Genomic DNA, 23,063 nt, shown 5'->3' on the forward strand with positions numbered 1-23,063 from the left:
CTGCATTTGCCACCACAGGGTGCAGGTCAATATCTCCCAGTGTTAAATGGCTCCCTTCCAGCTCTCAAGAATAGATATTTTTATGATTGACTGTCTACTCTTCCTCTACTTTCTCATTCCCCCCTTCTGACATCCAGTGCTGCCTTCACTCTCACAGAACCAATAAAGTTGTTCTTCATACACGGGATGCATTTTGGGAATTTGTGAATAACTTGGATACGTGCTGAGGGTCTCAAATGGGACCAGTGAAGTGTTTTTGTGAAAACTGCTGGTCAAATATTAATCATGTTGACGTTGCCCACTTGTCTAATTCTAGATTAGCTATTGATTATCAGGAGTGCATTGCCCCGGCAGTGCACGCAGGTCCAGCTGATGTGCACAGAGCTGAACAACTCACTTGAGGAGCGAGAGGAGATATGAAGATTATTGCTTCTGTGGCTGCTTGGCTACACATTATTGACTAATTTACAAATCTGTCCGCTGTGACTGTGAGTTAGAGAACTAATAATGTCTTTATATAGCTGTGTCCACCCATGTGCTTCCAGACTGACCAAACACCACAGTGGCTGATCTCACTAATTAGTACAACTTCATCCAGAGAAGAATTACCAGCTGAAACCTCCTGCTGGAGTGTTTTGATTAAAAAGCAAATCAGCACACTTTTGTCCCTTGGTGGTTCATGATTGGAGACCTCTGTGTTAAAGGGGGAATCAACAATGAATCACATCGGGCAGAAAATTGCTTCTGCAACGTTAATGGGCTGAAGGTTTGAAGCATGCTGCACTTCTTGCTACGCCCCAACCAGTGATGTTAAAGCAGGTGTTGAGCTCTCAAAGAAAAACTGTGACCAGAGGAGCAACATCGACAAAAATATTTGATGCCAGTGAGCAGAGCAGCAACACTTTTCTGGCCTCTGTGGTGAACAGTTTGGGATTTTGGAGACCCGACAAGATAATTAATCCCTTAACATCCAGTTTCTCCTCTTTAAGGTTGGAAAACTCCTCCCAGTCTGACACTGTCACATATTTAGTTTTCTGTATCTGCTTGCTCCAAACATTCAAACCAAAGACTTTTCCATCAATAGAAATATTTTAGATGTCTTGTGCATTGTTATATACACAAAAATTTAAAATAAAGTTGAACAATATTTGGATGCACAGCATGTGTTTGTGATTCACCATTTTCAATTTAGCATGTCTAAAATTTCTGGTTTATAAGTGCAATCCTCCACACCCAAAGTTTGTCATATTATTATTTGTCATCTTCACACAATAATCAGTTTATTAAAAGTTCCCTCACTACAGACACACCAATGACTTTGTATAATGCATACAGCCTTTGGCACCAGTGACTCAGTGAAGTGAGAATGTAGATACTTAGCTGTCGGACATTATTCCTGAGTTTGTTTGGGATTTACTGCACTACATTTCATTGGATCAAACAATTACTACAGTGCAGCCACCAACTGCAGACCCGAGCATAGTTCTTTGAATGATGTTTGACAACTTTAGAATTGATAGAAATGTTTGTAATTGAGACCCTGTGTGGATTGCAATTCATTTTAAATGCTTGAGTCAGAACAGTAAAAACTGACAAAATCTTCTAATAATATATCCATACTTGAGTGCACCACATTAGGAAGAATCGATGTGACAGGCAATTTTTGAGCATGCACTTTTCCCGATTTCAAAGTCAACATTCATTCAGCAGTGATGGCTGTAATGATGGCTGCGGTGACATTTGTAAGCTCTCCCCTTTAATAACTATAAACTGGGTGTCATTACCAATTGTGTGTGTGTGTGTGGTGGTTGTGTGTGTGTGTGTGACTTACTTGAAGCCAGGTGAGACTGTGGCACAGCTTCCTGACTTGAGCCAAATGCAGTACGGGTCCCGTGAAGACAGGCAGCTTCTGCACAACAAACAGAGACAGACAGGCGGTCAGTAATGGAAGTAATTGTGGAGAGCAGCGGGTGTGAAGAACACTCAGCCAGGAGCCGTTAGCTGAGGGGTGAGGAACTACGCTGCCATCAACCTAAAAACACTCATCACTTTCCTCAGCTCTGCCCGAACACGGAGTGGAGAAATGAGCTTCATGCATAGTGCGGTGTGAACTGTGTGACTGAAAATGTCCCAGGAAGCAAAGACAACCAAGAAATAAAACAGTAAATCGAATTTGAAAACGCTGCATTTCCATAAGCGTGGAGAGAAGTTGCACAAATAGTTATCACCGAGCATCTCTGACAAAACAAAATTATCGTTTATTATTATTATTGTGACTCCTCATCTAACTCCCATGAGCTTGTTTTTATTCAAATAAACTGGTATGTTTACACAGTTTAATGGCATTTAAATAAAATTGTTAAATCTTTGACTGGATGCTAACACATGCTTGGCATTTTACAAATCATAGTATCTGCAGTGTTTTTATGAATAAAATATGTAATTAGTTATGTTTGCTAACAATCCCAAACATTGACTAACAAATATAGCCAACATCATAGTGATGAATCCAGATGATCATATAAAAAGACAGAGGGGGAAGATTGCAATCAGATTAGCTTTTGATGAGAGTTAGCACTTGTGTTTGTTTTCTTATTCAATAGAAGAGAATACATTTTTTTTTATTAGTTTGTTTTGTACCCTCCTGCATCTCTCACAGGCTTTAAAGTCCCAATCCATAATTGTTTTGACCATTTAAAGTATTTACTAGCAGATATTTGAAGAGCTTAACTCAATTCTGCACTTTGTGTTTCTCAGTTGATAATAATTGAAGAAAATAGGCCCGTTCTGCTTTTGTGTTAAAATAACAAAAAAAAACTGATGTAAATAAACAGCATCAACAGCATCAGAAGAAAAATCCACTGTTTTAGTTAATCAATTAAACATCAAATCCTTTGATAACTCAGTATCAATAGATTCTAGTCTCAGTCTATATGTGTCCATTGCAACAGGAGGTCTTTACAAACAACTGATGCTTCCCTCTAGTCCAAATAAAACAAACTATCTATCTATCTATCTATCTTATCTCTACTATCTATCGCATCCATTCTATTTAATCTATCTATCTGACTTCTAGTGATGCTATCTAGTATCCTATTGGCTAAATCGTATCTTAATCTATCTAATCTATCTATACATACATGATTTTGCCTTGTACTCGACGCCACAACAAGGCAACGTCACTCTCTGAGTAACACCCCAATCAAGACATACAATATAAAACTGTGTTTCAAAGATTATAGATTAAGTAATATAAGTTTGAAATGTTTGAATATGTGAAGGGGGGCATTCAAGCTAAAACAGGGTACATAAATAAAGAGAAACTCACTCTTTAATAATAACTTAATTATAACAACTTTGACTTATATGCTCACTGGTGTTAGTCAAGCCTTTAAAAGATTTCTCAATAATTTTGATAATTGTGTATCCTTTTTTGTTTGGACTATCGTTCAACTCATTAACATTTGAACTGTACCTTTGAGTAGGGATCACTGCAGGTCACTCAGGCCATCATCACTTTAAGTTTCCAGTGCAGTCATACTGACTAACCATGAATGACCTTATTCTGAGTCAACAGCCAGCACTGTCCCAGTCTCATGTTAGCGGTCAGCAGACGAGTCAATCACCTGCTCCTACTTACAGTATGCATGTGTGTTTTTGTGATTAAGCAAATAACAGTGTACTTGGAACTGTTTACTTCTTCCATTCGAGGAAGTCAGCATTAACCACCATCAGCAGCAATTAGTGACATTCCCTACAGTATAAAATCCCAGCAGAATCACAGCGTTCAGTACATTTCCTCCATTTTGAGACCCACAAATGTCAGTTCTGTTGATTAAACTCTTCGGCTGATCAGCTGTCAGTCTCTCTGCCTCATGTTTGATTTAAGTCTACAGTTTTTAAATCCTGCACTCTGGAATGAGTTGCATGATCCTTTTGCTCTTTATCTGCCACTGTGTAATTACAAAAACAACACCAGTTGTCAGTGAGAGAATTACCAATATTTTTCACCGCTGCAAAACCTTCTCTTTGCAGGTCTGTGGTATTCTCCCAGCAGCACCATCATAATGAGCATAAAGCACACATTGACAAAAGACTGACAACAAACAACAGTAATGTTTACCTGCTGCCAATCTACAGTCACTTCAGTGATTCTTTTAGCCTGTTCTGCTGAGTAACAAACAAACAGAAAAAAAAAAACATCTGCAGGTAGCTGGTGGTGCCGCTGTCAAACCAAATCCTTTACGGCAGTCAAGTACAAGTTTTAATGAGTTTTAATGAGGACTCCTGTGACCTGTTTTAAATATCTAAAATTATGTACAACTATCTAAACGGTGTGCAGGTGTTACACCACCTTCACCCTCAGTCTGTAAACATTACAGAGAAATCCCGCAGAGAGCACATCAGTGTGTCGCTCTAACAGAACAGAAGGAAATCAACACAAACTATTACCTACACCACATCTGCAGCTGGGAACTGAGTATAAATGCATGCAAAGTGTTCCACACACACTGTATGTATGGAAGCATTCTTTTCACTTGTTTTTTTATAGAAACAAGTATAGCAATAATTAGAACACCAGCCAACACCCGATCTGAAGATGCATGAAATAAACGGGACAGCTTATACCAACAACACACCCTCCAAAATGGCAAAATACATCATTGCCTTCCAGAACAATCCATGTGAGCGTTTTGGGCTCTCACGCCCTTATCGGCACACGTCATTTGTCAGTGCGTTCCAAAATGGCAATTTTCATGTCAAAGTCTGACGCATGTTGACCCAGCCATACATTCCGACCACCCGGTTCTTCTTCTGCCTTTCCTCCTCAGACAACAGCCATGATTCACTGGCATTGTCAAACAGATATAAACATACAGAGATCGCTTACAGCAATTTCACAAACAACTGATGCTGCTGTTTTTCTTTGGAGGACAGTCTCTATAATAATGAAAATACCCTGCAGTTCATACAGATTTAGTGAACTTCATAAAGTTTGTTTTTTTTGAGACCGTCAAGAAGTGTTTGTTCAACTCAACAGTGGCTTTGTGGCTCATAAAATATCATGCGAGGCGTCTTTGGGTCTGTGTTAGCGATGCTGGTATAGACACATTTTTTGCCGCCAGTTTCACAGCTGTCAATAGAATTGATTGACTGATTAGCTTTATTATCCCAAAATGTGACTGATTTGTGCTGTGAGGGCACAGCAAACAATATACACATCATAAAAACATCATGAGAGAGACATGAAAACACATGAAATACCCAAATCTAAGGGCTCAAGTCATTTCACATCAAAAGTCAATAGTCTAAGTTCATCTGATTTGTGTCTGAAGTGTACAATTTTGCAGAATTCTTTAATGTTGTTACACAGTCTGTAATGCAGCAGGGACAACAAGTTCTGGTATGAGGTACTTAATGGAACATTTACCCAACAACAATAAAAACAAAGGCTTTTAAAATGACCGCTGAGTTGAATCGATGGTTCTAGTCAATTAAAAACTAAACATTGTGAGCTTCACTTAACTGCCTTTTACTGCTGAACTACTGTATTAAATTGTGTTCCTGTCTGTATTTTGCTTGTATCTGTACAAACTAAATTGACATGCAATGAAAGTGGGAGAATCCAAATTTCAGAGTAAAATACAAACTTTTTTTCCTACCTCCCCCCAAAACACAGCTAAAAAAACAACAACCTCTGAACTGCTTTTTTTCTTTGTTCTCAGAGCCTCACAGACTGATGCAGGACCTCTGGACATAGAGGTCCTAAAATGACTCTCGCCCCCATGTATGGCTGCCAGTATGTGACACTGCAGCTTTAATACATTATTCATTCACTTGCCATAAGGTATATATGCATCTATGCCCCCATTCTGCCTCTCTCTCCTCCTCTCCATCACAGAATACAGTTACATGACAAGAATGAAACTCCACACTGAAGCACTATGGGAAAAGAGGCCAGTCGTGTCCAGCTGTGGTTTTTGGTAAGTCATTTGTTCTTTGTCTGACATTGTTCTCATATTTGCAGTTTATATACGATGTGAGTTTGTGTGTGTCCCTTGTCACTCTTTAAAATTTCAGACTTCTTTTCTGCACCCTTGCTCACATTCTGTCATGCTATGATGAACAGATAGGTGTGTATGTTTGCCTGCAGCCACAGTGAGTAAGGAACATCCATTAGCTGCTGAGAGGAGAAAGGGATTTATAAAGCTTCTGAGGCTGAAACTCATAACTTCCAGCTGTCATTTAGCCAATATCCTGGGAGTAACATAGTCCTTGCTGGAACCGTTTTTTAGCTAAGATGACGCTGCTAGTGAACAACTTAACACAAAGAAGCCATCTTAGAAATATAAAATAAACTTATTAACAATAATTTTAAGTAGATAGGCGATTTAATACTGCTATGCTACATTATTTATATAGCTAATAATATCATTGTCGTTACCAAGTTAATCGTATCGATGTGCTAACAGCAACAGAAGAAACATGAGTAATTGTAGTTGATGTCGAGCCACAAAGTTGACAGAGGAGGGGGTCAGGGTGGAGGGATGGGTCCACAAAATGTACATCTTTGACACAAGAGATTGCTGTTCATTTCTCATTTCGTTTCTTACCAACAGCAATGTATTGGTTTCTATTTACAATACATAGATTACTGCCTAACCTTAAACAAGTAGGTATGTTAACACAAACTGCGCTTTCCTGTAGTTGTAACCAAGACATTTTTACACCTACACCAAACCCATAACCAAATCGGTGTCAAATCACAAAGTGCTTTAAAAAACTTGTTTCTTTGGAGAACTTGTTGAATTATTTACATAATTGGTAAAACGCTTTCAACCCTGTTTTTTGGTCTGGGTGGTTGTGTGTCTTTGCTGTTTCGTACTTTATCGCAGTGATATCCCAGTTTCAGGGATTACCGTACTTAAATAGGTACATTATCATCATAACCACCAAAAACCAGAATGATCCTATAAGGCATAGATGCCTTAAATCTTCAGTATCAACAGTACTTTTTATAGGTGACAGTAAAAATAACATAATTCTTTTTTCTCTTGAAGCAGTTATTAATTTAATATAAAAAGGGAAATATCCACTGCAGCTCAAAATCCCTGAATCTACAGAATTTCAGGGTTTGGGGCCTTTTCTGCCCTTTTATTGTATTTTTTTATTAAAACTCCCATTTCATACAGTTCCTAGCCGCTCTTGAAAACAGAACATTCTCTGAAACCTAATATTGGCAGCAGGGCCTCGAGTGAAAAAAGAAACCTGACGATGCAGTGAGGGAGGGCGAGAGAGAGAAACAAGCCAAGAGTGAGAGAAATGCAGAGACTGAGAGAAAATGGAGGCAGAAAACAGAGGGATGGGGTAAATCTCATCTGGAGGGAGACTGATTCATCGGTGTGATGAAGGAGGATATGGCAGCTGAAACCTGACCTCCTGGCCAGTGCTGATGAGGCTTACGGGGCCCCTAATCCCAGGATGAGGTGTGCTGTAGCTTTAGTCTCTAAAAAGGATCAGAGGATGTAGCTGGACCATAAGCTTTCTTTCTATTCCTTCTTTTCCTCTTCTCTCTCCTCCAGCTTCAGAAAAAAACATGGCGGCCACCATAGCTGGCTCCCGGCCAATCAGCTGGATCCAATTTATGACTAAACGATGTTGAGAGCTTCTCCAGGCCTTTGCAATGAGGGGTTAGCATGCTATGGGGGTATATGTATTCCCTGGTGCTGCTAAGGAGAAATCCCTCCTCTCGGTTGAGGGGGTTGAGAAAAGGGGGGAGATACATGGGGCCAACATTCCTCACAGCCCCCAAAAATAGATCCCGAAGCTGGGGAGCAAGTACATTAACTGAGGCTAAAACATCGCCTGACAAAACAAAAGACTGTAGACAGAGAGAGACGCTCGAAGGCTCTGCTGTGCTCAGCTCATAAACTTGTTCTAAAAGCAATGTCAGCCTCTTGACAGCAGCACTTTCAAGGTTCCATTTTGTACCATTTACACCAGACAGTGATGTATGGCAACTGTGTTTATGAGGCGATAAGTTGATGATCATACTGAATATGACTGTGTTATTATAGCTATTTTTAAAAATTGTAAGTCATTTATTATGCATTCGGTATAATGTACAAAAGTAGCAAAAGGTGCCCATTACAGAGTGTGTGCGTTAGAGACTTCTAACGGAAAGTATCACTGTAACAGCAGAGCAGCTGGATAAGAGGAGATAATTGCATGCAGCGATGTGTCCTTGAATGCAGAATAATTCCATACATAGGCAGACTAAAACTGAAATTAACAATGGTTTCAAAATAAGTCTGGGGTATTGGAGGAATCCAATTACTGACCTGCTTCATGTAGACACACATTTATAGTAACCAGGTTACAGTAGTGTATGTAAATGTGTCTGATTTTCTGTGTAACCACATTTCTCCAAGCAAATTCTTACATTTGAAAATAAGGATTTGGGGCATTTTTATTTCTATTTCAAAAGAATATTCCTCTGCTAAAGGACCATTGTGTAGGATTTAGATGTAGGCATCTAGTGGTGAAGTCAAAGATTGCAACCATCTGAATACAGCTCAGCCTTCCAAGCATGTTGGAGAAAGTATGGTGGTCACGAAACTCGCAAAAACGCAATAGAGCCAGTGTTTGTTTTGTCTGATCTAGGCTACTGTAGAAAGTCACTTCAAAATGGTGGACTCTGTGGAAGAGGACCCGCTCCCTCTTTAGATAAAAACAGCTCATTCTAAGGTAACAAGGACACGATTCTTATATTCATTATACACTAATGAACACAGACCTATGAATATCATATTATATTACATAATTTTTCTGCTAATAGATCCTCCTCAATGTTACACACTGGACCTTTAATTCCAGAGCTCACCAGTTAACGTGCCAACTGTAAACCCCAAGGATCCTATATGAAACTATTATTATCAAAAATTGAACACTAAAAACACTTCTTGTCTGCAGCTGTGGAGGCAGGCAGACAGGAATCAGATCAGAATCAGCTTATAGAAATGTTGAACCATGCCTCTAACCACAGCATTTCTTACATGGCAGCCACACCATACTTCCCTGCTGCTCAGTTTAATCTTACTCTCACTTACCTGCCAACAACACAAATAACCTCAGAGTGCTTTTTGGGGAAAGTGGGCCCAACCAACTCCATGAACCAGGCAGATAATAGCATAACATCTGCTATTTGGTAGGCTTTTGTCCAGAAGCCTCTGACAGCATCATGAGTGGACACATTTCTTAAATTGGTAGTTTCAGAGGAAATTGATCCTGCTTTACTTGAGTTACCTGGCAGTGTTAGTACCATCTCTCCCCGGTACACAGGGAGAAAACCATACATTCATGCACCATTTCTGGGCTGCAGCACTGAGAGTGGTCTCAGTCTTCAGGCTGGTTTTGAGACTTTCCTAGATCTCTGACTAATTTTCTTTCTATGACTTTTGACAAATTTCCTGCATTTTCCAAAGATATTTTTTCCACCTTTTGTGCAACCTTTGCTTAATTTGTTCTCAGATCTCCTGCAGGTAATTCTACAGGAACACATTTATTTTACATGTGACAAGATATTTCAGGGTTCCCACTCTTTACTAGAGAGACATTTTCCAAGATTTTTCCAGGACATTTTCAGTGATGATCAAGCTGGTATGACAGACACAGACTGGAATACACAAATGTGTATTGTACTGTGAAAGCTCTACCTGATCAATTTTTCTGGGTTTTGATGGGGTTTTGTCCCCCTTTCAATCTTATTTTACAATCAACTTGACTGGCCATCACTAATCTTCTTGAAACAGAATGCTTATATATTTTCAGGTTGCAGTGGCAGCAAGCTACGTGAGGTAACTGCTACATCCTTCAGCTTCTCCTGGGGGATTCTGAGATGTTCCCAGGCCAGATGGTGGCTATAATACTTCTAGTGTATTCTGGGTCTGCCCTGGGGTCCCCAGCATCCAGGAGGCATGCTGATTAGATGCTAAACCACCTAAACTGACTCTATTCAACAGGAATTAGCAGTGGTTCTACTTCAAGCCTCTTCGGATATCCTGAAGGTGACTAACCAAACTTATGGCCATATGTGAGGGCTGGAACGTAGATCGACTGGTAAATTGATAGCTTCACCCTTTTACCCCGCTTTACCGTCAATCATGAACACAAGATACAACCTGAGGAGGGCAATCCACAATTTTCTGGCAGATTTAGAGGTGTTCAGTTGCTAATCAAGTAATTGCTTAATCAACTAATTGTTTCAGCACAAGGGTATACAACCCCAGTGTGGCAGAGGAAAAGCTTTGCTCTACAGGTGACTTACTTCTTGCAGGTGCTGTAGTCAGAGCAGCGGCTCAGCGGCACACGGATCACACAGCTGGAGAATGCCACGAACAACGCATGATGATCCCGATCCAACTCGAGACCCAGCACCCTCCTGTCCTCCGCCTGCACGTTGCATCTAGGAACACAGAAAAACACCAACTGTCAAGATCACACACTTTCGATTTTGTTTCATTTTTAAATCAGCACTGTAGACGACTGGCACAGTCTGAAAATTATACAGAAAGCCGGCTGTGAATCGAACTCCATGCAGATTGACTTCACAAGATGTGCAGTCAGAAAACAAAGAAGACACAGAAGAAAAAGCACCCCTTCTAGCTGTACAGGGTGATGCAAAGTATTACAATAGACCAAGAGTGGGTGGGCAGGACAGATCAAAGCAGAACACAGAAAGGAGGAGAAAAGGCTAAAGTGAAGAGAAAGAGAAAGAAAGATACCAAATAAAGAAACAGCTAGAAAACAATTAAGGAAAAACAGAACAGACACCGAAAAATATCAACATGTAAATAGAAAACACAGATTGTCTGACTTGTTTGGGTTGTAGACGTCAATGTCCTCCAGGAGTTGGGTGCTGAAGGATGCGTTGGCTCCCTCGGTGCTGGCCAGGATCTTCAGCACATGGCCGTTGTCTGAGCCCAGAAATACCACTGTGTAGTTCTTATACGGCCCTGCAGACGTGTCCACCGCTATCTGGGTCAACTTGAATCTGCATAGAAAACAAAAAGAAAGATGCACTGTATTAAAAGTATTACTGTATTTGTGGAAAAGATACAATATAAACACACTCACTGACTTAAAGTAAGCGCTCGATAGAAAAGCTCATCTAAATCGAAGCTGTCACTTCACTTCAAAGTGACGTAAATTAGAGGGAGCCAACAATGGCAAATGTGCTGGTTAGCATCTTAACATTGTTGTTTTGTTTTGTCAAAGTCGATTTCCCATGGTAAACAAAACAAACAGTGGGCGAATACTGAGCTCATTGTATTAAGCATCAGTGTGCAATCAATCACTTCATCTACCAACCCACCATTCCCTTCTTCCAGCGCCTACATACTTTAATCCCTTCATCCTATTAATTCATCTAGCCATCTATAAATCCACCCACAGCAATTCAATCGATCCATCCTGTTGTTTAGCAACTTTCCTCAACACACTGCAGTCTCCTTTTGAGTCCCAGTTTTCTGTTTTTTGTCTGTATTTATGAGAAGTCCAGTGAACTGTTGTTTTATTTGGAGCACCGCCCTACTTCATATTCATCTAGCTCCACACAGTCACACCTGGGAGTTGCCCAGTATCACCATAGTCGTCTGCTGCTGGCTCCACTGGAGCAGTTGAGGATTAAGAGCTGTGCTGAAGGGCACCTTCAGTCCAGTGGTTGTTGACAGAGGGATAAGCTTTACTCATTCATTTTATCTGCCTGCATTTCCCCTCTCTGGCCCTGGGATTCGAACAAACAAACTTCTACTAATTTTTTAAGCACTCACATCCCTTCTAGATTCTTCTATATAAAAGTGGCGGCTCCGGTGCCCTCACTTCTCCCTCCGTCTCTCCCAGATGGTCCCAAGGAGACTGGTGGGTTTACCCACATGGACTTGACGGGCACGTCCCCACAATGACTTGGTACTATTGCGTGATGCGCTTCTGGTTAGATTTCATTTATCTAACTCCTCTCTGGGGAGAGGCGAGGCAGATGTGATGTTTTTGGTGCCAGATGCGAAGCGGCGCATGTTTCCCCAGTGTGGAGCCGCTGCAGTGTCTGGCTGGCTGTCAGCCTGGCTCTGCTTCAGGAGGCATGGAGGAGGCTCATGTATATTGTCTGTGAGTGTGTGTCTAAGGCTAAGAATCTGTGATGTGTATCTGCTGCATGTACATCCATGTCTGAGGTTTATGCGGTGCTGTCTGAAACACTTGTGACACTTAACAATTCAACATTCACCCCATCATCATCTGACATCAGTGGATCCGCAAATGTCACAACACACACGCACACACACGCACACACACACAGTGACTTCCTTGCTTCGATGGGAGCTGCAGAGGAGTTTGCAGCTCGGGTCAGTGCTCGAGGAAGACCCCCTCCCCGTGCGGCTCATCTTTGATGTGGGCCGAGATCGACCGCTGAACAAATTCGATGAGTTTTAATGAGGGACAAGGTTGTGTGTTCCACCTGAGCTCACTCATCGATACCAATCACAGCCTGGAGTGTGGAAACACTGCCGGTACATTATGTTGCTATTGAAAATGGAAAATAATACCTGCATACTAACATTAAAGAAAAGACCCTGGTATTTTCTCTTGAAGGCCTGTTTTATAACACTGACATCTAGCTAGTGGTTATGTTTTTAATTTAAGTCAATGGAGATGTTCTCAAAGTAACCAACTGAGCATCTGAACAAGAGCTCTGCATGTATTTTAATGATTTATGATGTGTAAGGTGGTTTACTAATTTAATTCAGTTACATGTAGGACACATTTAGCCCAACAGATTTCTGATTGTGAATTACAATGAGGTATTTCAAACTCAGGAATAGATGTGAAAATATCATTTGAGTTGAAACAATTAATTAATTGTTTAGATGATCAGCACGAATTCTGCAAAATGAATCCACATTTTGATAACTTTAATTGAAACTTAATTAATATTATCTAGCAAAAACACCAAACATGCTTTTCTCTGTTTTATGTTTGTAAACGGAGTATTTTGGGGTTTTGGACAAAAACAGGTTAAATTCTGGCATTTTCACATTTATTCAGAAGTTTTTTAGACAAAACGATTCTTCTATTTATCTTATTAATATTTAATAAGAAAATAACTGGCTTCAGTTCTGCTTGCTTATATATAAAACAGAGAAAAGCTGGACCCTGTTGAATGTTTCCGCACTGTACAGTATGTTAGTCATTTTTAATATGCTAAAATATCAGCTCATTGACCTTGATATGTGTGGATGCTAGGTGGTGCTGGTGTCCTCTTGGTGGACACTTTCCTGGCTGTTTGACTATTCCAATTTTACCCTTAGACCTAAAGTCTAAATACGGAAACGCTGGAGATAGGTACAGGCGACCTCCAATGCGCTGGGTCTCTTTGGTTCCCTCTCAAGTCACAAACCTTTCCATGCTACGCTTCAGTCAGTAAGACTTTATCCAGCATTGTTAATGAAATCTATTCCATAATTTTTTCATGTTTCATTAGCCAAGTCCCGTACCTGCTTGTGGTACGGGTGAAGTAGGGTCTGTCGTTGACTGAGGGAACGGACTCGTCCATGAGTGGGTACGACTTGATGAAAGTCAGGGTGTCATCGGGGAAGGTGGTGGATGACTTGTAGGCGGCCGCTGAGCCCTCACCGGCGCAGCATCCCGGTCTGTACAGCGGCAGAAGAGAAAAAGAATATCAGGAGTGAATGCAAATTCTGCGGCCAAAGATGTAAAAACACTGGCAGCTGTTTGTTTTTGGGGACAAGGAGAAGGGAAAAACAGGTGTCTTGTGTGACGGCTTGTTTTTTTGTTCAGAGATGTCTGTGCAGAACAATAACAGCAGCAGCTGCAAGAACTCCATTGTCAGAGGTAGAAAAACATGTTCTTGGAAAGTGACAGTTTGCTATTTAAAGATGTGCCTCTTACCTTGGTTTTGGGACCTGCTCCTCGGGAACAGGTGTCCACGCCGACTCACTGTTCCTCTGCTCTTTAAATTTGCCACTGAAGGCCTTCTCTATGTCGTCCATGTAGAAAGCACAGACTGCCGAGCCAGTGATGCTGTTGAAGGGGCCACAAAGGAAGACGACATTACAAAGAGCGAGACAAAGGTCTGGGATTCAGCACCTTGTCCAAGTCTGGCACAACCCCTGTCTTTTTATTAAGGTGAATTTAGCATATACTGACGGGCTGTCTCATGTACATGAAAATATGACTTTATTTATCCTAATATCCATATTTATCATTGTAAATATGCTATTTATAAAGTGTATGTATAGATTATTTTCGATTTAACTACTCTATATGATGTTGGAAGACAGGGCTCAACTCTTTGTGTATGCAGTTTTTTAATTTGTTAAAGGAGCTGACATGAGCTGGTGGTCACTGAGAAGTCACAGAGCCGTAGTAACATACTAACTGGTTTCTTAATGGCTCACGTTTCGCTCATGACACCCACCGAGTCTTTTTTAGGCGGCTGCCATGGACAGCAGTGACTACAGTTCCTCCAGCTCTTAACCTCAACTGACAGCCAAGACGGTTCAGAGCTCTTCTTGTGTGGGAACTGGTAGCTTAGCGATGTTCCAGCAGATTCAGCAGAAGCAGTGGAGAGAGACAGGGGAAATAAATGTGTCCCTAACACTGAACTATTAGCTTACAAATGATTTACAACTACTAATGGGTATAAGGCAACGCCACCCCTTTTTCTAGGATTGCAAGAACAATTATTTTCATCATAGATTAATCTGCCAATTGCTTTCTCAATCTATCAAATGTTGTTTAGCCCACAAAATGTCTGAAATGAAAAAAATCCTATCACAATTTCAGCTGGCACTCAGCTGGTTTGTTTTGTCCAACCAAGTAAAGCCCAAATTTATTTTGTTTAATATCATAAAACACCAAGAAACAAAATTTCATATTCATATTTAAGAAGAAGAAGAAGAATGATTAATCAATTATCAACACTGTTGCTGAGAAATCTTCTGTCAATCGATTAATCAATTAATCAACTGATTGTGTAAGGTCAAGATTTTTCTCCAAAATGTTTTGGATCTAGAATTACTGGATTCAAAAAAGCTAATTTTGTATTAAGTTACTCTTTAATCTATTATAAAACACAAATCAGAAAATAAACCAAACTGTTACCATGTAGTAATAAATGTCTTGACTTCACCTCATCTCTGCCACAAAACCAAACACTAAATGTTAGAGACAATGAGACTGATCCCAACCTGTTTGCCTGTGTGGTGAAGACGCCAAGCACGGCAGGCCGGTGGTTGATCTGCAGCACGTTTGTCAGCGACTGTAGAACATCAAAGTAGAAGAAGGAGTCACCCGGTACAGAGCAGTTCAGTCGGGCTTTGAGGAACGACGTCCAGTAACGTTCCAGCACCCTCGGAGAACCCCCGTTGTCATTCTTGCAAACACGTGCGACTCTGGAGAAGACCACCTGAGGCAAGAGGAGGGAAAATCCCTTACAGGTGACGACTCTAATTTATAAATCACACTGTTTATCACAACAACCTCAGGCAGAGCCAACATGGAATATTCAACAGCGGAAAAAAAATTGTGTTGGCACGTTGTTTGCATGGGAAGTGATGATGTTGTTCTACTTCATTCCACTCAGAAACAAAAGCACAGACGCCACAAACCACAAGTGTGGCAAGTGTCTGTCCCTCACCTTGCCAAGAGTGGTGTACTCCACTGCGATCTCGCTGAAGAAAAAGTACACATAGTTCCCGTACTCAATAGCGTGGAGGAAATGGGGCTCTGTGGGAGACGAGAAGAAAAGACATGTGACAAACACGCTGGCAGTGATGCCTTATTTCCAACATGACAGACCATTGTGAGCAGGCGGCGAAAGGAGCTGGTAAACACAGATGCTCAATTTGGAAAATGGGTCCAAGAGAAATGCAGGGAGAGCAAGATAGCAAATCTGAATTTAAGGACAGAAAAATGAGTAGGAACAAACTTACAATACAGAGATAACATTCATTTTATTGAAACAGCACAGCTGGTGCTGGATCGGCACTGATAAAATTCAGTAATTTACAGTGTTGCAGTTCATAGTAGTATTTTATAAAATGTGAATACAGAATCGAATCCAACTAAAGGTATAAATGCCTAAAACCTGAAGATTCAGTTGAGATCGATAATCAATGTTTGTGGGTTGAGAAACATGTGTGCAATGTTCTAAAACTGACAATTAGATGAGACGACATGTATTGCATGTGGTTTCTGTGGTTATTGCTATTTTTCTGAGGTTTTTTCTATTTTTCCCCTGTTGCAGGATATTTTGGGGCAGTTTTTCTGGATTGAGGGTTTAAGGACAGAAGGTGTGATTTGCCATACAAGGCAGACCCTGAGGCAAACTGTGATCTGTGATATTGGGCTGTATGAAGAAAAAAAATCCCTTGACTTGAGATGAGAAACGCAAAATATGAAATGTTGATTATATATAATGTATGTAATGTATGGATTGATATACAGTATTTTATATTACACCATAGTTGTACATTTACATTCCTTTCTTTTCATAAGCTGCTTGCTCCAAATACTGGAGCTTCCTATTCAGGACTATTAGTCTATGAGCTTAAGATATTATTATAATATCTATATGCATAAAAGTACATCTGAAAGGATTAGTTGATTAATAAAGCAACAGAAAATGAATCAGCAACAATTATGATAATTGGTTAACTGACTGGCTCCTTTGCTAGAAGGCTAATTCTTCTCTGCTGGAGACAATAGTCTCCACCGAGCTTCGAAAAGGGGATAGAAGACACTATGTATGTGTTGCAATTAGGGGAAATTAAATACTGAAAGGGACGACACAACTGAGGATTCCTGAGGATGTGGACCAGGAAGATAACTCTTGTATGGTGATGATCGATTAATCAAAAAAATAATTGGCAATTAGTAGATAACAAAAGTAATTGTTAGTTCCAGGCCTACCTGATGCAATCAGATCATTTCAGACACCAAATTGCAAAAAAACACAGAAACTGGAAATGAGCCAAGTTACTTATGGAATTAATAATAATCATTCACATCTGATATAATCTGTGACGGGGAGTGCCAGCTAAAAATGAGAAGCCTGCTACCTGAATGTGTTGTGCCAAAGGGTGAGAAGAGATACTAGATTTGAAGAGAGATTTGTTATCCCCAGAGCTCAGTGAATCACTGGAGTCTAATCCAAGATAGAGCCAGCTATCAGAACCCAACCCTAGTCATTTAGATGTTGACATATCAGAGAAATAAGCGTGCCACAAGTGTATGTTAATGTGCTAAATATTACACCTTGACACATGCTCGATGCTCACCTCGCAACCATTTGGAGTCATACTTGACAGTACGCAGAACAGGGCTACTTTCTCCCAGACTGCGGTAAATCACTGCATCGCTCGCCAGGAAGTCTGTCATAGTGGCCGAGTAGAAATCACCACCTGAGAAAACGAGAAAAATAATAATTATAATAATTGACATACATTGTCAGGGATCACAATTCCCAAAAATAACTTCTTTCAAGTGTCTATTTTGGTCACAGGTGACTTTTATTGCCCTTTAAAAGGAGGCAGAGGATAAAACATGTTGGAGAATGCGTCACTTTTAATAACACCCCGTGTGAACTTTGCATAAATGTCAGTGGAAACCTGGCAGGATTGAGTGCAAGTCTGGCTCTCCCTTCACTCCTCCCTGAACTTGACCCCAACATGTTCACAAAGTATCAGCTTCCTTCACTGCTATGATTAGTGAAGAAAATCTAACCACAAATCAGAATTCATTAAGGGGCAAAATCAGATTACACCCTGCAATGATTCATGCATTGATACTGAATCACATTCATCCAGACACACTACAGTAGGAAGGATGGAGTAGAAGTTTACATGTAGTTTAGTATATTATTATATTTTTAATCTTTATATTCTTGAATAGAATTTTCTTCTTTTGTCATGCATATTTGTATTCAATGATGACATGTCTGAGATAAAGCAAATAGTACATTTAAATGTTTAATTCAGTACAAATAATGTGTTCTTAATATCACAGCTGACTATTGGGACACCGTGCTTTTCATCAACCCTTCCAGGCAACCACTGGTTTCCATTCATTTCTGTACAATTTAAAAATCAATAATCAGACTCTTGATACTTGCTTCAGTAATGTAATCCATGACAGTGAACATTAAGTCTGCATCAAAGTTACATTCTCATTATAGGGTCATGTCAAATCCTCACAAATCAATCTGCATTCAAACTGAATTGAGACATGAGAATAAAGTCAAATCGACAAAAAGATTTATGGAAACTAAAATCCTGCCTGGAATAAGGAGAAAAACTCATTTAAAACAGTAGAACAGGCATCTGAAAATGTTCAGGAAATATGTGACGTGCATATAGTTTTTAAAATAATGCCCTATGAGAGAATTAAAAAAAGTTCTCAGTGCTGAAATTTAAGACTATCTTCTCAAATGTGGTCTTGACTGGCTCAACTATTAAAATCCTTTTAAACATGCAAGACAATCCTGAAGTATAAATGTTACTGGGACTTTAAGGAGGCTTTGAGAGGACTAATGACACAGATCAGCAGCTGTGGGAGTTGAAACTGTGACATTTTAAATTCAGGACAGTCTCTACAACCACTGGGTCATTCCGCCTCGCTCACCTGCAAACAGGCCGACGTTGGACTGGCGGGACTCGAAGGGACATCGGGCTTGTCCCACAACCTCCTCTCCTTCCTGCTCCAGTGTCGACATCTAGGTCAGAGAGGACACAGTAGAGAAGAATACTTTATACGGCAATATACAGAACTGTAAAGTTAACCCAAAAGAAAAATGGGATAATAAAGGCAGAGTGGCAATTGTAAACATTGCTGTTGTAAACTCTCGAGGTGGCCGCTTCTCCAACTGCAAGATCGATCAACAAACAAAAGTTTTTAATGTAGTGACAACTGTGGCTGAATGCAAATAAATCTGTGATTACTAAAGGCAACACATGTTCCATAAAGATTTGTTTTATTTGATGTATTGTAAGTGATGTCCTGCTGTCACGAGCAGAGAGGACAGTTTATCTCTCAGCCGCAGATATTTAGCTGCTATTCTCCGAGCTGCTGTTAACAAGATTGTAAACCCCAGGTAAGACAATAAGCAAAACTCAGCAGTGTGTGAGAGTGTGTGTGTGTGTGTGGAGTGGAGGTTGAATGCATGCCGAGCAGATTCAACACCCTCTGTAGCAGCAAGGTGACTGCCACACAGAGACACAGCACATTAACAATCCATTAACACATAGCTTGCTTTATATGATGCTGCGTCGCCTCCTCTGACACAAGCAGTGTGTGTACCTGCTGCTCTATTGTTATTCTGTGAAAGACCCCAAACTGTACCTTCACTGCAGACTCCAAACACAAAGATTATATATGTGGAGTGGACACAATAATGGAAACACTAATGCAATGTTATCAGGGCTATCGTGGTAAATTAAAAGGCCTGCCAAGAGACTTAAGATGTAAATTAGCTCGAAGCTATCTCTGGTACAATAGAGCTATTTGACTGTTTGGGAGTTCATACATTTACAGCTTTGTTGTGTGTCTCAGAGGGCTTTATACTTAACACCAGCAAAACAATTAAACCTCCAAACAGCTGTGTTATTACTTTAAAAAAGCAAAGAAGTTGAGATGTCACAACAAAAACTGGGAAAACGTTAGCTACATATATGGGCTGATAGCTTTGCTACATCCATTGTATTTTATTGAAGAGATGATTAATTGATGAATCATAAAAATGTCAATGCAGACAAGGAATCATTCGTTTTCCTTAGTAGAGAGAGTAGTGGGTTACTGGCTGCCGTGAACATGTGACAAAACAATCATCCAGTGGAGGAGAAAATAAGCCATCCAAGACCTTACAATAGAACTTTGCTACGTAAACTAACTGCCCCAAGACATCTGTACAAAAAGCACTTCAGATTCTTGAAGGGGTATGTGTTTACACCTCTAAACCTGATGCAATCCAACACAACAGCTCTGCCCTAAATATCACTTCTGTGAAGCTTCGAGTGTTCATTTACTGTTGAGACTCTAGAGTCTCTAGCTTGTGTTGTTGTTGTTGTGATGAATTGCATTATTTTGCAGAGGTGCTGCTTTAATTGGATCTACCTCATGTCCAGAAAGTTGAGCTTTGGTTAGATTTGGTGCTTTAGTGCTTTTCACAAAAAACATGAATAAAATCTCACAAGTGGAGCTCAGAAAGGGCTTTTAGGGTGTTTTTATATTAGCTACGATTGCTCCGTACTGTGCTTGAGTATGATTGCCCCCTGTCCACCCCCCTGCCACTCAGCTTTCTCATGTTGTTCAGTACCTGAGTACATTTGCGTCATCATCTATGTGACATTATGTTGTTGCTGCAATGTAGAAAAAACAGCCAATCACAAGATCCCAAGCCCCTATGCCAACTATTATTCATATTTTGTCAAGAATGACCCTCCTGCCTGTCTTCCTAACTTATCAGCCATGCCTGGCAGTGGTGTGTGCGTTCACTGAACATGCTCATGTTGAACAAATGTTGAGCTAAAACTAAAACTAAAAAGAAGAGAAGGGAGCACACATTATGAAGTAAGGTAACGCAAGGAAACGATGCCAGGCGGAACTTAAGTTTAACTTTCATTATCAGGCGGAGCTATTACATCAGTGCACCGCTGAAGAGAAAACAGTGGGAAGCCGGCTCATTAAGTGAACGATGATGAGAGTTTATGATTTCACTTTCTAAACAGCAATCCATTTCTGGGTTTTAATACAGTTGTTTTCACAGCGAATGTGAAGACACCTTTAAAAGTGGTTTGTTGATAGTGTTCACACTAATCAAACAAACTGGACTTTGGGCTTAAGTGTACTCTGATCTGGGCCCCTGATGTGAAAGCCTCCTTAATCTGTTTTCCAGTTTGGCTATTAAGACAGGGAGCAGACACAAGAGGAGAAGCAAGGAAGAAACATGTGACCAAGAGAACACCTCTTCCTCTAACCTCTATTTTCACATGGTAGTGTTTAACGTCATGTTGTTTTATTTGACAAATGCCTACGATAAGGGAAGGAATATTGTATGCAATGCAATGCGAGTGATATTATTAACCACAGAACTTATTCATTATATCATCATCATCATTATTTATCATCAGGTATTTCTCCAAAATAAACTCAGGACAGTCATCACAAAGGTCATACAGAAAGACTTACTACTATTCAAGAGAAAAAGAGAAATATTATGTGCAGGATTGAGACCATAGAAGCAGAAACAAACATGAGACAATAAACATTAGGGGTACCGTTCAGCCTCCAATCAGTAACCAGAAGCTTTGTGCCCTTCAAATTAAGATAAATTCTCTTTTAAATCTGATTAGAAATCAACAGTATTGACCAGCCTGCAGAGTGACATGATTTAAAGTGAAACAGCAGTCTGTTAATCACAAGAAACAGAGCTCAGAAGTGAGAGAGAACTGAGGATTCAACAAAGCGGTGTAGTGACTGCAGGATGGTTACCACAGTGAGCAGATGAAGACAGACGGATTTGACGCTTCAAGGTTTTGTTGTATCGCAAATGCATGTTGAAGACAGCCTCTCTGTTGTCTACAGACCAGCTGTCTCAGCAGTCTGGTCAGTGAAGCTGTGTTTATGGGTGGGCATCCATTCATGTATTTGACCAACACACACACACACACACACACAGACGCCTCTCACTCAATCCCCCCTTGTCCCCTACAGATTTTCCGCAGAGTCCCAGAGACAGATTCCTTGATATGATTTACACTTCCTCCCGCTCTCCCCAGCTGCCTGGATAGTCATCTCTTGTACTTTTTTCCAGACTAGGGAAAAAGACAAGGGGAGGGAGGGGGCACAGCTGGGGGGTTGCAGAGAATATGAGGATGTGTTTTGTGTAAATCAGCCGCTCTTTACCAGAGGGAGTCTGTGGCAGGGAGACACTTAACATCAATCTTACTTCTGTGTATTCACCTTTGGACATACTGTAGCTGAACAATGAGACTGTGCAGGTTCTTTATGACACCTGAGACATGATTTGATCCTGGGTTTTTTTTTTGGTATTTTTTTAGACTATGGAGATCCACTATTTAGTTCATAAGCCCCAAGACTAGACTGGGAAATAATTCAATATCATCAAATATTCACTTTTGGTCAAATTGACCATTCACTAAACGCCTCTCCCGAACAGTGTCCAATCATATCTTAGCAGCCATGACTCTGTGCCTTAAATAGGGCTGGTAAGCTTTAGATTTCTCACATGCTGAAGCGGTGAGCATTGTGCTGTAGTAAGAGCGATATTCTGCATTTGAAGTTTGGAAGGTCATGCCTTTCTTATTGCCTTTGTAAAGGCAAGAATACAAGAACAAAGGTGTAAAGAATGGATTAAACAGTGTGTTGGTGCTCTATAGCAGTGGCTCTCAACCTTTTGAAGCAACACCACTGAAACACATCAGGACACACTTGTATTTGATAAGATGTAGTCTCACGGATTCTCGTCTGATAAAATGTTGTTATTCTGTAACTGTCTATACTGTAAAATTGGCAGTTTAACAGTGAAGATTGTGAAACCTATAAACAGAACAGTCATTCTTATATCTCATTGGACTAACTTTTAGTTAAAATATTTAATATTTAACCCTCAGGACTGCCACCGATCCTGAATGCTAACGACAATATCTGATTTTAGGGTATGTTCAATTTCATTTTGCTTACATTTATGACATGTACTCAGCTTTTTCTCGCACTGTGCTTATTCCAAAGAGTCATAGAGAGTATTTAATGTTATTTATCCATTGTTCTGATTTGTTTTTGAATGCATGAAATAGCATTTAGTTTGTTCTTAAATGATATGGCTCTGTATTCATTCTCATCTATTAAGATAAGATAGAGCTTTATTTATCCTGAGGGAAATTGTTATGCGGCAGTTGCTGTACAAAGCAGGAAAGAGTACAAATATAAAATATCAATAAAAGCGATCCAAATATACACAATGGTAAGGA

General features: G+C 40.2%; 1 protein-coding gene across 3 annotated transcripts in view; it reads right to left on the bottom strand.

Annotated features, from left to right (window-relative positions):
- Nucleotides 1-23,063, bottom strand: part of sema6e (sema domain, transmembrane domain (TM), and cytoplasmic domain, (semaphorin) 6E) — a 153,442-nt gene that overhangs the window by 28,551 nt on the left and 101,828 nt on the right. For all 3 annotated transcript variants that reach the window (XM_035673017.1, XM_035673016.1, XM_035673015.1), the window contains 9 exons: nucleotides 18,700-18,790; nucleotides 17,358-17,480; nucleotides 15,716-15,804; nucleotides 15,267-15,484; nucleotides 13,966-14,097; nucleotides 13,551-13,706; nucleotides 10,877-11,053; nucleotides 10,328-10,465; nucleotides 1,832-1,909 (listed from right to left, as the gene is read on the bottom strand). In XM_035673017.1, coding sequence (XP_035528910.1) covers nucleotides 1,832-1,909; nucleotides 10,328-10,465; nucleotides 10,877-11,053; nucleotides 13,551-13,706; nucleotides 13,966-14,097; nucleotides 15,267-15,484; nucleotides 15,716-15,804; nucleotides 17,358-17,480; nucleotides 18,700-18,790 — 1,202 coding nt within the window. The remainder of the gene's footprint in view (nucleotides 1-1,831; nucleotides 1,910-10,327; nucleotides 10,466-10,876; nucleotides 11,054-13,550; nucleotides 13,707-13,965; nucleotides 14,098-15,266; nucleotides 15,485-15,715; nucleotides 15,805-17,357; nucleotides 17,481-18,699; nucleotides 18,791-23,063) is intronic.

The sequence above is a fragment of the Morone saxatilis genome, unplaced genomic scaffold (assembly GCF_004916995.1).
Source record: "Morone saxatilis isolate NCDOM2014 unplaced genomic scaffold, NCSU_SB_2.0 Contig24, whole genome shotgun sequence".
NCBI lineage: Eukaryota > Metazoa > Chordata > Actinopteri > Moronidae > Morone > Morone saxatilis.